We start from the raw sequence: 13,291 nt of genomic DNA, 5'->3' as shown, positions 1-13,291 counted from the left end.
AGCTTCCATATGTCTATGTAGGAGCATCAGTCAATGATTATATATTAATAAAAGCCTAAATTAAATCTATTCCATCCTGAAATTGTTATACAACCTAAATGTGATTACTCCACAACATATAGTGTATGTATAATAGTATCAAAATTCTTGTTTCTTCTGAATTTTAGTTTTAATAAACAAGTTTAGTTTTCTAACAAGTGTATATATAATTTTAATGTGTTTCTATAAAATGTATCCGCCTTTCTAATTATCTGAAAAACACTTAGACAATTAGTCAGATCTCCACCCACCTTCGCACACATCAACTCTAGACCATGCTGGCAAAAAGTTATCAAAATAATTTCAATTCATTAAACCAGGAGTTTTCACGTGTCCTGGAGGAGCCCAGCACTTCACATTTTGAATGTCTCCCTCATCTAAAACACCTGATTCAACTCATTACCACATTAGTACTATGGTAGTTTTATATATATATTTTATTATTATAGAAATTATTTAATAAATTGCTGTGAATTTAAATAGAGACAATTTTATTTGTCTTTTTCAAGATTATATATATATATAATAACAGAGTCTGAGGGTCTGAATGAGCCAGCAAAACGGACTGGGGAGGACTAACCAGGCTCGCAGAGACCGTACAAGCGGGACCATAGGGACCGTAGGCATACCCGCAGTGGGGCAGCGAGGTGGAACGCAGGGACGCGGCTCGGGAGGCTCTCTCTGGGAGGCGCCCCGTAGCGGGGTCTAAATGTGCTGTGCAACACTTACCTGGTTCCACAAGGCAGGAGGCGCAGGAAGAGGCTTGGTTGCGTTCTCGAACTGCACGCTGGCGATAAAAGATGCGGATGAGAGTGGTGAGGATTCTCCCCCCCCACTGCTCTCCAGGCCCTCTTCGGACCCAGAGATGGAAGAAACTGCCCTTTTATTGAACATTTGGGTACCGCTGATTTTAAGGCCAGCGGCGGAACACAAATAAAAGGGAACAAAATATTTTCCACCCAGCCCTCTTCCGGGGGAGGGAGTGGTGTGGTCACCATCTCCTGAAGAGCAGTCCCATCCATCTCCGGGTCGCCCGTCCTAGGGACGCTTACCCTTGGATTTGCCACTCCTCTTGGCGAGGGCCGGGACCAGCGGGGTGGCAGACGCAGGAGGACGCCCCCGGCGATGAGCAGACTGAGGGGCCGCAGGCGGTGGGGTGGAGGCAGCAGCTGACCACCGCGGCATGATATGTTTAATCACCTCAGTCTGCTTTTGTACAGCCGAGAACTGCTGGGCAAAGTTCTCGACCGCATTGCCGTAGAGGCCGGTCTGTGACACGAGGGAGTTAAAGAACCTGACTTTGTCAATCTCCCTCATGTGAGCCAGACACAGCCAGAGATGGCATTCTGGACCACAATAGTGGACATCGCATGACCCACTGACCACGTAGTGACCTTCTTCGCATGAAGCGCGAGGTCCGTTGCGGCACAAAGTTCTTGGAGAACTTGTGGATCATGACCACCCTTGTGCAGGTCCTTCAGTACCTTGGCCTGATGGACCTGCAACAACGCCATGCCGTGTATGGCAGAGATGGCTTCCCCACAGGCCTTGTAAGCCTTGCTGGTTAAGTCCGACGAGTGCTTACAGGCCCGGGAAGGGAGACACGGCTCTCCGCTAAGTGAGGTTAGGGCACAGTTGCATAACAACGGCCCGCTCCACTGGTGGGATGCGCATGTAACCCTTAGCCGCCCTGCCATCAAGGGTGGTGAGGGAGGAGGAGCTACCGGGACGGTTTCTGGCATTAAAAGGTGCCGTCCATGCCCCAGTGAGCTCCTCATGCACCTCCAGGAAGAAAGGCACCGGGGTGAGTTGCTGAGAACCCGGGACACGGTGGAGGGTTCCACACGAGCCCATTTCTGTTGGCCCAATCCATCTCCGGGTCCGACTCGGGTACCGCTGCCACACCCGCAGAGTAGTCTGACCCACCCTCCGATGCAGCGATCGACATCTGTTCATCGTGGGGAGCGCCGAAGGAAATGACTGGTACACATGTAGTGGATGGTACACACGTAGTGGATGGTCGACCGCGTTCCGTCGGCGGCTCTACTGGCGGCGGAGCGTGGGAGGGATGAGGGTTCCTAGGGGGTTGGTTCCCCGAAGGAAGCGCGCTCACCGTAATCCTCAGGTCACCTGCACCACTGCCTGAAGTAACCCTCTGTGGAGGATTAGATCGCAGCAGAGGCACAGGGACTCTGCCCCTTTACAGGAACGAGACTCTCGACTGTAGCTCCAAGATGGTCATCTTCCCACAATGGGTACATGACTCATCAATGCCCAGACACACGACGCAGCGTTGACCAGTGTGACCATCCCGCGATCCCAGGTAACGACTGCATCCAGAAACACACAGGTAGACGGACATCTTTAAAAAGATGCACTCTACCCGTGTAAGCTCTTTCAGGGGACTTGCTCTCCTTGGTGCTGAAGCACGCAGGGGAACGGTCGCAGCGAACACAGACAGGGAAGTGTGCAGCCTGTCGTGTGCTGTCTCTCTCTCGCAGCGATCTTACCAGCCATAAGAACGTCCTTTCAGCACTCTTGGCACACCATATCAGCTGTAAGAACAGCCTATTTGTTTTGCTCAGTTTACAGACAACACAAACACAAAAAGACAGAAAGAGAGAGAGAAAAAGAAGTCAACCCCACTGCCGCGCTGTATCGCCCGCACCAGACGTGAGAGATCCGCCTGGAGAACGTGCTCGTTTAATATAAACAGCTTCACTAAAGAGAACAGCATCGAAACGCTCGGCTCTGAAGCAAAAAGCTGAAGTGCAATCGCACCTGCTGCTCATTATATACCCGTGCTGCGTGGCTGAACAGCTGATGCAAATGATTACACGCCAATGTGCATTGGCTCGTTTAGTTTCACTCTAAGTAGATTGGCCTCTCTAGCGAGATTCCTATTCGTCGTACATGGCATCAACTGACCGACTGAAGAGGAACCAGAGTTAGGGATTGTTACTTCACTGCCATTCACAAATCCTTTCCAGTGGTCTCATGGGATAGTAAAGTGTCAATCAGATGCACACTTCAGAATCTCAATGGAAGTAGTTAGGTAATTTGGGTATTTTTCGTCCACTGTTGTATAAATACTGATTGCATTCTGATCACATACTGATTTTTCAACTACTATATAGGAGGAAAGTGTGCATATTCGGATGCAGCCTGTGGGTGGTTCTCAATTGGGAGCTGAGAGCCAAGGCAGATGCACGTCACACGACAGGTTTCTCTCGCTCACACATGCACAATACAAAACAGAACAGAAAGCAGAGTAGCCTGAACCAATTCAATCAAACTATTAAACATTTCAAATGTTATTCAGATCTACCACTACATTACGCTTTAACCCAGTTTCACATCTAATTATGTGAATTTAAATAACTCAATTTAAACAAATAGGACAACATGAAATATTAATAAATGTATATTTTATTGTTATTAATGATAGTTTCTCTTCAATTAACATTGCAGATACAGAATAAAAAAGAGAAAAATTCAAAAACAGGAGACAAACAGAACCTTAATCTTTAGTGTAAGATTGGTGAAAGTGCCAGAGACTAATTCTGTGCTATATATATTATTATTATTATTATTATTATTATTTTGATCAGTAATATCAGAAATGTTCATGAAACAATTTGCCACTCTCTTTGAAAATGCCAGCAGTTTTTTTTTTCATAAATCTAGCTAGATTGTCTTCATTTTATTACCATTTCAATTTATATTTACACAATGTAATATAAAATACAAGAAAAAAATCCTTGTAAAAATATTAAAAGTAAAATAATAATGTGGAAATAATCAGATTGGTGTCATTCACTCGGGCTTTAGCAGGTCAGTGATTGTGAGATGAGCTCAGCACCAACAGATTATTCCAAACAGAGATGGCATCAACAAACTGGAAATCTGGGGTCTGTTTGAGATGAAATGCTTAATGAGAAGCTTGGCACAACCCTGTTTTCTTTTTCTCGCCTCTGTGAGTTACAGATTTTTGCATATCATCTTTTGGCACTACTGATCAAATACAATGTGAACAACACATCTTATGCTGTTCTGTATAGATTGGTACAACAATGAATTTGTAAGAAGATTTTGATCTTTTTTTTCGCCTACTTTAAATCCAGGGTGGTTTACCCCTGATATCCACCAGCGCAACTGAGAAGGAAAAATATAGTAATTATGCATCCATCGCTAATTGCCAGCTTTGATTTCCCTTCATTTACATGCTAACAGAGTTGTGAGTTATTGATGTAAAGCCTTCATTAGATTGACAGTGAGACTAATAAAAAACATGGCATCTAAAACAAAACTGAACATCTGCACAACTCAGAACTAGGCTGTGCAGTGTGTGTGTGTGTGTGTGTGTGTGTGAAGGGACAGCTTCATTAATGAATGCCTGGACAGTCCAGCACACGAGGGCTGACTAACTGACCCTCGTAAATATATTGGACATTCGCTTTTCTTTCATTCGGTCCTCTACTTGTCTTGCATTCAGCTACAAGAGTAGAGGTGTGTGTAAGCTGCCCCTAGTTAATGACACAGGACTGGCCCATTGTAAAAAATGAGGTAAAAATTTGCCCAGGTCTGCTCCTTCCCCTAATGATAGTTTCTACAATCACTAGAACGTGGAAAAATTCACACTGATGAGGTGGAGAGAAGTGATGTGATGGCAGTACCTTATAAACAGTGACAGAATGCAGTAACACTCCAAACCTGTTGGTGGTGTTTGTTGTGGAGCAGCTGGAGGCACTATAGTGGAGGTTAACAGGTTTAAATGTGCAGTGAAGAGAACAAATAATGTAACTATTTAGAGACAGATTAAGCACTTTTTCTGATGTGAAAATGTCTTTGCAAATATATATATAGAGAGAGATAATTATATTATAAATTGAATACATATCTAGTTGCTATGCTCTCTCATAAATTATGCCAGTATCAAGGGGAAAATTAAAACACAAATATTGGTTTTCCCCTGCTGATCCATGATTTGACAGGGACATAAAAAATACTTTTGTCAGTTTGTTCTCTATGAAAAGAGATTAATTGATGAGCTAAAATGTCTCTCCAGTGCATCCATTAGAGGAATGAATGAAATGTGACTATGTCTTTCCAAGCAAATTCTTTTGTTATAAAAATGTTAAAATAATATACAGTTTTTCTTAAGTTCTCCCTATCAAGCTGAAAAGCAAGGCTGTTTTTTTCTTTCTTTTTAATAGAAAGTCTCAATATCTTAAATAGAGAAACAGAGAGCAGCAGAGACACTAGAGCATCATAAGGACATCTAGTTTTTCCTCGTGAATGTCGTCTGCTCGGCCGTTCATTCAGGAAGAAGAAGAGCTTTCAGGCCTCAGTAGCATTTGCATAAAGGTGTTTTTCCTTGATTTCATCAACCAACCACAAAAAATGTAATCTCAAAGAGGAAAACATCAGACCAGCACAAATTCTATAATGACTCAGACAACAAGTATTATTTCAAACAGTAGGTCAAGAGAAAAACACATCAGGTCAGCCTTTACTCTGTCTCACGTGTCTCTGCTCAGTCATGTTATAATAAGGGGGAAAAGAACAAATCAGACATGGTAAAAAATAAAGAAAATCTAAACTGAAAAAATACCAATGCTACAAAGACACTGCAAACGATATGTACAAGACCCTGTATTCCTTGAGAGTACATGAATGAGCTGTTAGTGAGAGAATGAAACTGAATGGGCTTTCCTAATCTCTCATCTCAACTGCATGTCTCGAGTATTTGCCCCTTATTTCGAATCCCTGTGAGTCGTGGTGCAAAGTCAACAGCAGCAGTTTTTAAGGGTCTTAAAAAGTGCCATTAACATTCGACCAATGGAAGCGGCCCCTTGCCGGCGATGTCACCAGATCACACTGGAAATGCTGGTTTCCCTGGGCAAGAGTGGCAGCATAGCATTGTTCACGAGCTGCTCCTCTATGGGCTGTTGCTCACGGGGCAGTTTCCCCGGCGCTCGCTGGCCGTTCACCAGAGTCATGGGGATGTTGCAGTACGTGTGCTGGTTACCGAGTGCTGACAGAGGCGGGAGGGTGCCAGAGGAAGGAATGTCATACTCATAGCTCCTGTAGTAGTGCTTCTGTCGCAGCTGCGTGTGGTACGTGTTGTGGAAAGTAGAGCGCAGCTCAGGATGAGCGGGGGCCATGGCGGTGGACGTCGCTGTGGCCATTGAGATCGCAGAGACGGTCTGCAACTCACCGAACGGGCCCTGCTCGCTGACGTCCAGCACCTGCTCATGCGACAACTTGGGCTCCGGACGCTTAAAGGGCATTTCATACTGCAGCTGCTTCCAAAACTTGGAGTTGAGCTTGCTGCTCTTGGGTCCCGACCACTTGATGACCGTTAGCAGTTTTATGGTATGTTTGAGAGCCTCAACTTCCTGGTAGTTCATGATTCCCCGCAGCTCAGCGCATTCGATGAGGATGACTTTGATCTCTCCGGTGACCAGCATGTTCCGCAGTCGAGTCTCCAGCTCAAAGATGCTCCAGCCGCGTCTCACCACGTAGTTGGGCGTCATAACGATGATGAGACGTTTACTCTGGTCAACGCAGCGAGCCACATCCTCAATGTAGGCTGAGAGAGAGAGAGAGGCAGAACATCAATAGCTTCCATGTGTTAAACATTTCACACATCATTCTTGTTTTTATTCAATCTGTTTTGCTTTGAAAAGGACAACATGCAAATAAAACAGAAGGAAACGCAAATCTAATGTGTCCTAAATACTGCCATAGCATAGCACTGTGTGCAGAGTTAGGCTCTCCATCAAATTACTTCACTAACGTGTGACAACAGCAAAATGATTCAATGAGGGAACACTGAAAACACAGAATGGGGGAACAGGACAGACAAAGCGACATCAAACACAAATTTTGCTCTGATCTCATTGAGCTGAAGTCTCTGAACAAGGCAGTTTTATATATTGACCATTGATTTATATATAGTATTGATGAGAAAACAAAACTCGTTACAGTGCTGCATTACTTTGGCCTAACCCTAACAAAAAAGTCTGCAAATGGTATTTAAGTGAAAGAGAGGGCAATCTCTGTGTGTGCGTGTCTGTGTTAGATGACTAGACACATCTTGTCCAAAAGGTCTTATTGTGGAAAATGACAGTGACTATTTAATTTACAATAAATAATAAAAACATAATAATGCTGTTAAACACTCATGCACGATTATCTCCCTAAATCACAAAAGCACTTGCTCTCTAACAGGGTTAGGAAGAACTAAACAGATCACGAGACTGATCTCTTCTTCTAATTTTACACATTCAGAGCATGATGGTGTTCAGTTCAACCTGAATCCGGTTCAACTCAACGCCATGTCCCAATTTCCCCCAAAAGTGAAGTTTGTAAAAGGGTGTGAGTCAGATTTTTTGACACAAGTGGAAAAGGCTAGGGAAGAATACCTCTAAGGAGTCTTGTGTCATCCTGGAAATGATCATTGCTGAAACCTAGACATAAATATTTCAACATTGAAAGTCGGATCAGCCGATTCAGCATAAACTCAATCAGAAAAAAAGCAAGGACTTCCACAAGAGAAACTGGCATAACTGTATCTTTTTGCCTTAGGATTTTCAGTTAGAATCACCAGTTTATCCATCTTAATATGGGACTGAGGGACTGCAGGGCTAACAGAGTAACATACTTTACACTGCTGCAATTTTAGTTAAAGTCTTTCACATCAAACATGGCTTGAGCTGTTCATTGAAGAGCAATTATGAGTTTAACTCCTAAAATCAAATCAGTGCTTAATTAGCCCTGATTATGAGCACCTTGTCCCATATTAACATCTAACAGTCCCTGGACAACAGACATAAGTATAGACAAACACACATGGAATTTTTTTTAAGTTTAAAGGGCAAGACAGATACAGTATGTGTAAAGTCAGATGAGCAAACAAAAGCACAAACAAACTTGTTCAAGAAGCTTCACTGAAAGCACAGATAACAGATCTAAAATATTTTTTTGAATTGAGAAATTCACAGACCAAACAGATAAAAGCTTCTCAAACACAAGTAACTTGACATGAAAATAAACATGAAACTTTCTCCATACAACATTCAACAGGATGAAGATGCAACTCCACACAAACAAGAACACACACATAATACATGTTTACACACACACCTTACAAATAATGCAACTTACTTCCAGTTGGGATCAAGTCCCTGTCAGGAATGAAGAGTTTATACCCATAATCCTTTTCCAGAACATCTGGCAGAATCTCCAAAGCAAAACGTTCTTCCTCTCTGGTTTCCTGACTCCACTGGTCTGGATCCACTTTAGTGTAGGACACGTACGCATCATAATCTTTATTTTCTTACAACACACAAACAGAATGGAGACTTACAATTAAACAGTTCTTCGCCACACTAAGCATGCATGACTTGTAACAGCAGCAATATTTTTTATCATGAGCAGTAGCTACAGGATTCCCTTTACACCGCCACACATCTCGACTGTGTTCATGAAGGATCTGGATCTCAAAAGGCTTGAATTTGGTGCAGTGCCTAGAAACATGAAATATACTCACAAACCTCTGCCAGAGATTCATTATGAAAAGCAGCTTTAGGTAACAGGCTTTAAAATGACAGGTGTTTTCTTCACCTTATTTACCCGTGTGGATAAAATTCACTTTGAGTAAATCTGCCTGTGTGTCTATGAGGAAGTGCCATGCTCAGTATTGACTGTCTACTGTCCACTACAAATGGACAAATCCTGATTCCTTTAAACTTTGAGCAAATGGAAAATCTGTTTCTGCCTTCCTGGAGAGGCACAATTAAAGAAAGTTTAATAGTAAATTAAAGTCAAAGGTGTTTTACTGCCCATCTGCCTTATCATTTCCTATCTTCCTTCCCCATCTGCCACAGAGGCACCTGTTCACATCCACACATGGCCCAAAAGCTGAAGTTAAAACTTTCAAAGAAAAGCCCCACAGGAGCAGGACGCAAAACATAAAACTGAGAAGATCAAAGATTTCTTTTTTCTTTCTTTTTTAAATAAAATCAGGAATAAAATTAGGCAATTAGGAAAAAGAAACAGCTGATTAAATGTGTTTGGGTATGGGCATGTTGGCTCATATGGCCATTGTTATCAGGTTGTGCACAACATTTAACATAAATGGTTTAAAGAAACTCCTGATTGTTTATGAGGATTATGGTGTTTCATTATTTATTCTTATTTATATATGCAATCAGCCTATATCTGCGGGACACAATGATAGCAAAACTAAAAATATCTACAAATATTTTTCTTGGGACATGTTAATGTTAATAAAAATATGTTCCTCAACAATCTGACCAAATGTTTGGCCGATAAAGCATTTTAATGCTTCATGCCTCTTCATTGATTCATTTATTGTGAAGGAAAAACAGCAACAAAAAAAAAGATCCACCATAATAACTCAAGAAAAGAAAATTAATGAATTTGTCTTTTTTTAAGGTGTTCTATCTGGATTGTTAGAACTTCTTTATAACATTTCTTACCTCCGTCCACATCCTCACTGCCAAAGTGATTTCTGTAGAAGATCATGAGTTCAATTCGGTAACACTTATACAGTGACACCAAAAATATCAACATCAGCAGAATGGCTCCCAAACCTCCAGCCAACTCTACCGTATACATGAGCTCTGCTGAGAGAGAGAGAGAGAAACAGAGAGAGAGACAGTTATAATATGCTCAACAAACACTCACTCTGTCAATGAACAAAGTGATGAGGTTAGATACACACGTCTGTCCCTCAGTTCAGGATGCCTGACACTGTTCATTCCTTTATGTGTGTTAAACATTTCAAACAAATGCAAAGGAACAAACCTTTTCTTTATTCCTCTGTGTGTGTGTGTGTGTGTGTGTGTGTGTGTGCGTGCGTGCATGCGTGTGTGTGTGTAGGTTTATATTACATTGTGGGGACCAAATATCTCCACAAGGATAGTAAAACCTAAAACCCTAACCCTAACCCACAAGGGAAATGGATTAATAAACAAACTAAACTATCTTTTTTTGAAAACGTAAAAATGCAGAAAGTTTTGTGTGATGGGTAGGGTTAGTGTGTGTGTGTGTGTGTGAGTGTGAGTGTGTGATGGGTAGGTTTAGGGGTAGGGTTAATGTGTGTGTGTGTGTGTGTGTGTGTGTGTATGTGTGCCCTTGTTTATATTACATTGTGGGGACCAAATGTCCCCATAAGAATAGTAAAACCTGAGATCACCTACATTGTGGGGACCAGCCAGCGGTCCCCACTTTTCAAAAGGCTTATAAATAACACAGGATGAGTTGTTTTGAGAAAGTAAAAATGCAGAATGTTTCCTGTGATGGGTAGGTTTAGGGGTAGGGTTAGTGTAAGGGGACAGAATATACAGTTTGTACAGTATAAAAACCATTACGTCTATGGAGAGTCCCCACAAAGATAGTGAACCAGACATGTGTGTGTGTGTGTGTGTGTGTGTGTGTGTGTGTGTGTGTGTGTGTGTGTGTGTGTGATGGGTGGGTTTAGGGGTAGGGTTAATGTGTGTGTGTGTGTGTGTGTGTGTGTGTGTGTGTGTGTGTGTGTGTGTGTGTGTGTGTGTGTGTGTGTGTGTGTGTGTGTGTGTGTGTGTGTGTGTGTGTGTGATGGGTAGGTTTAGGGGTAGGGTTAGTGTAGGGGGAGAGAATGTACAGTTTCTACAGTATAAAAACAAAAACTATTACGCCTATGGAGAGTCCCTACAAAAATAGAGAATTTGTGTGTGTGTGTGCGCGCGTGTGTGCGCGTGTGAGCATGTGCCTGCGTGTGTGTCAGTGGGCATGTTTAGCTATACTTGTGAGGACCAAATTTATCGGAGAATTCGCTGCTGCGATGTGAAATGCTAGAGGATAATTCAATGAAGATGAATGCTCTTTAAATGGGCAGAGTTCACGCTGCGACAGACCTGACAGACCCAGCAGACGCAAGTCTTGTGCTCTAGTGTCATGTCAGGTCTGCATCAGCAGATGTGTTCAATGGTGACGTTTGATTGTGTCAGAGCGGAGATGGCGGCTGCAATCGCGTGTTTGTGTTCAACATTCTGGAATGAAAGACAGAGGTGAGGGAACGGCTTCATTGATTCAACAGATGCACCGGCTGTTTCTGCTGAGATGTGGAGCAGGGCTGTTTTCAACTCCTTGAACTCTCAATGTGTCTGTTAGATGGACATTGTATCAGACAAATGTACCAGGAACAAATGTATCTCATGTGGAATTCCTGCATTCAGTCATTTGGATCATCTTCTGTTCGAAGAGACCAAACACAGGGTGAGAAAGGCATCAAAAGACACATACACATAGACACACAATGAAAAGAAAAGAAGTTGTGTGAGAGTATAAACAGAGAGATGAGTGAGGGAAACAGGCTTTTAAACAGATGCTTTTAAATTGGCCTCAACATCTTCAACCAGAAACGGAAGCACCAGCAGGCATCATTAATAAATTACTATACGCACTGATTGTGATTGTGATTATCAAAAGATCAAGAGAGTAGGAGACACACAAAAGTGTCTTCTCATTGGTCCACAGGAGGTTTCTGCCCCCCACCTCCCCAAGGTTTAAGCCTGGACCGTCATACAAATTATTTGGGACATTTTGGATATGGCAGAGCTGGCTGAGAAGCCACAAGAGTCCATTCATAACTATGTTTGGAATCCTTACAATTGATGTAAACTATGACACATCCATTTCATACTTTTTCAGAGAAATAAGTATTCTCAGGGACAGTTATTTGCAGTTAATTCAGTTGTTAATTTACAAATCAATGCAAGAAAGACAGTTCAATCTTTTTACATCTTGTTTGGAATCTACAGTATGTGTTCAGAACATTGCCAAAGGTATTCTGGTATTGATTTGGAAAGTGAGAAATGTACACTGTTCTAACTGTGTGCTTTAGATTATTCAAATGAGTTCCAAAGGGGAAAGAAGGGTGGGCTACACTACATTTAGAGTCTTCATCCAGCAAGACAACTACAACTGCAGCGCATCCCGAGAGAGAGACAAAAGCAGATTGACCAAGTTCTAAGTTTCTGGCACAGAGTGGCAGAAGACATACAGACACATCTGCAACAAGGTTAAGCTCTGGCGAGCAAGGTTTTCACTTCAAGGTTCCTTCGTCTGCGTGTTCCAGATTTTAGGACCCTTTTGGTGTTTCGGCAGATCAGTATCCCACAGATCTTTATGTTCAAGGCTGTTGGGCTCCTTTTCCCAATGTAATGTCACCCAGCACAAACAGTGGAAAACATCCACACCATCGGACTGCTCACTCGACCACATGGAACATAAATATCACTTAACCAAACCTCTTTCCAGAGACCTTGGCATTGTTGTACATTATCAGGATATGATGTTTGGTGCATAATAAGGTTCTTCACCTTATAGGTTCCAGAGAAACAATAGTTTATCTTTCTATAAGATAATGTAACTCTGTCATAGCCACAGCCAACTTAATCACTTGTATTTTATGCATCTTATGCACTTTATTCTTTTATCATTCACTGTATTAATTTAGTAGTTTTGTTGATTTACTCATGTTTATCTTTTTAATAGTGGTTTTAATTTAGTCTTCCTTGTGCTCATAATACAGTAAGAAGCTCTAAAAGTTAGTTGATATCTCACAAATCCTTCAGATTAATCAAGTGACAAACTCCCTTGAATTGACAATTTTTTTATTTGTTCAACAATCTTCTGGTGCCCTGCAATCAGAGAAGGAAAGAGTCATCTGATACTTTCACCTTCGGTGAAGTGTGACTAAAACATGTGAGAACCCTTACATAACTGGTGCCTCGTGTGAGTTAAACTGCTACAGTGTATTCAAACTGAGATGTCATTGAGCCCAGTTCACAGGTTTTGGGATCTGATGATAACTCATCATCGGGCTGCACGATTAATCACAATTTACATGGAATCGCGCTTAAACCAATTTGGCTTATTGCGATTACGGAATCGCAAAGGCTGCAAATATTTTTAATACGCAGCTTGTCAGTGACGTATGGCTCTGTGATCAGTAATAACGCTACTCCATCTGAAAGCACTGCGAGCTTGAGTCACTTATAATGTGTATTCGAAAAAGCAACACACGACAAACATCTTTCCAAACATGAGAAGCATTTATCCAACAAACTCTTGTCCAACAACTCTTGTCCAACAAAAGACAACATTTCATAAATCAATCAAAGTGTTTAAATCTTCTGTTTCTTCAGCTACAGCAATAGTATGATGCCCATATGGA

The 13,291-nt window shown here is 42.0% G+C and overlaps 1 protein-coding gene across 4 annotated transcripts in view; it reads right to left on the bottom strand.

Moving 5' to 3' along the window:
- Positions 1-3,492: 3,492 nt before the first annotated feature.
- The window catches only part of il1rapl1b (interleukin 1 receptor accessory protein-like 1b), a 207,213-nt gene continuing 197,414 nt past the window's right edge, over positions 3,493-13,291 (bottom strand). The window contains exons 9-12 of one of the 4 annotated variants that reach the window (XM_084394789.1): positions 9,549-9,695; positions 8,212-8,382; positions 7,470-7,514; positions 3,493-6,634 (exon numbers count right to left, since the gene is read on the bottom strand). In XM_084394789.1, the coding sequence (XP_084250915.1) occupies positions 5,907-6,634; positions 7,470-7,514; positions 8,212-8,382; positions 9,549-9,695 (1,091 nt within the window). In that variant the 3' untranslated portion in view covers positions 3,493-5,906. The remainder of the gene's footprint in view (positions 6,635-7,469; positions 7,515-8,211; positions 8,383-9,548; positions 9,696-13,291) is intronic. The other 3 variants (XM_084394790.1, XM_084394791.1, XM_084394792.1) reach the window with 3 other exon arrangements.

The sequence above is a fragment of the Rutilus rutilus genome, assembly GCF_951802725.1.
Source record: "Rutilus rutilus genome assembly, chromosome: 22".
Lineage (NCBI taxonomy): Eukaryota > Metazoa > Chordata > Actinopteri > Cypriniformes > Leuciscidae > Rutilus > Rutilus rutilus.
This window is presented reverse-complemented; position numbering and strand designations above follow the sequence as displayed.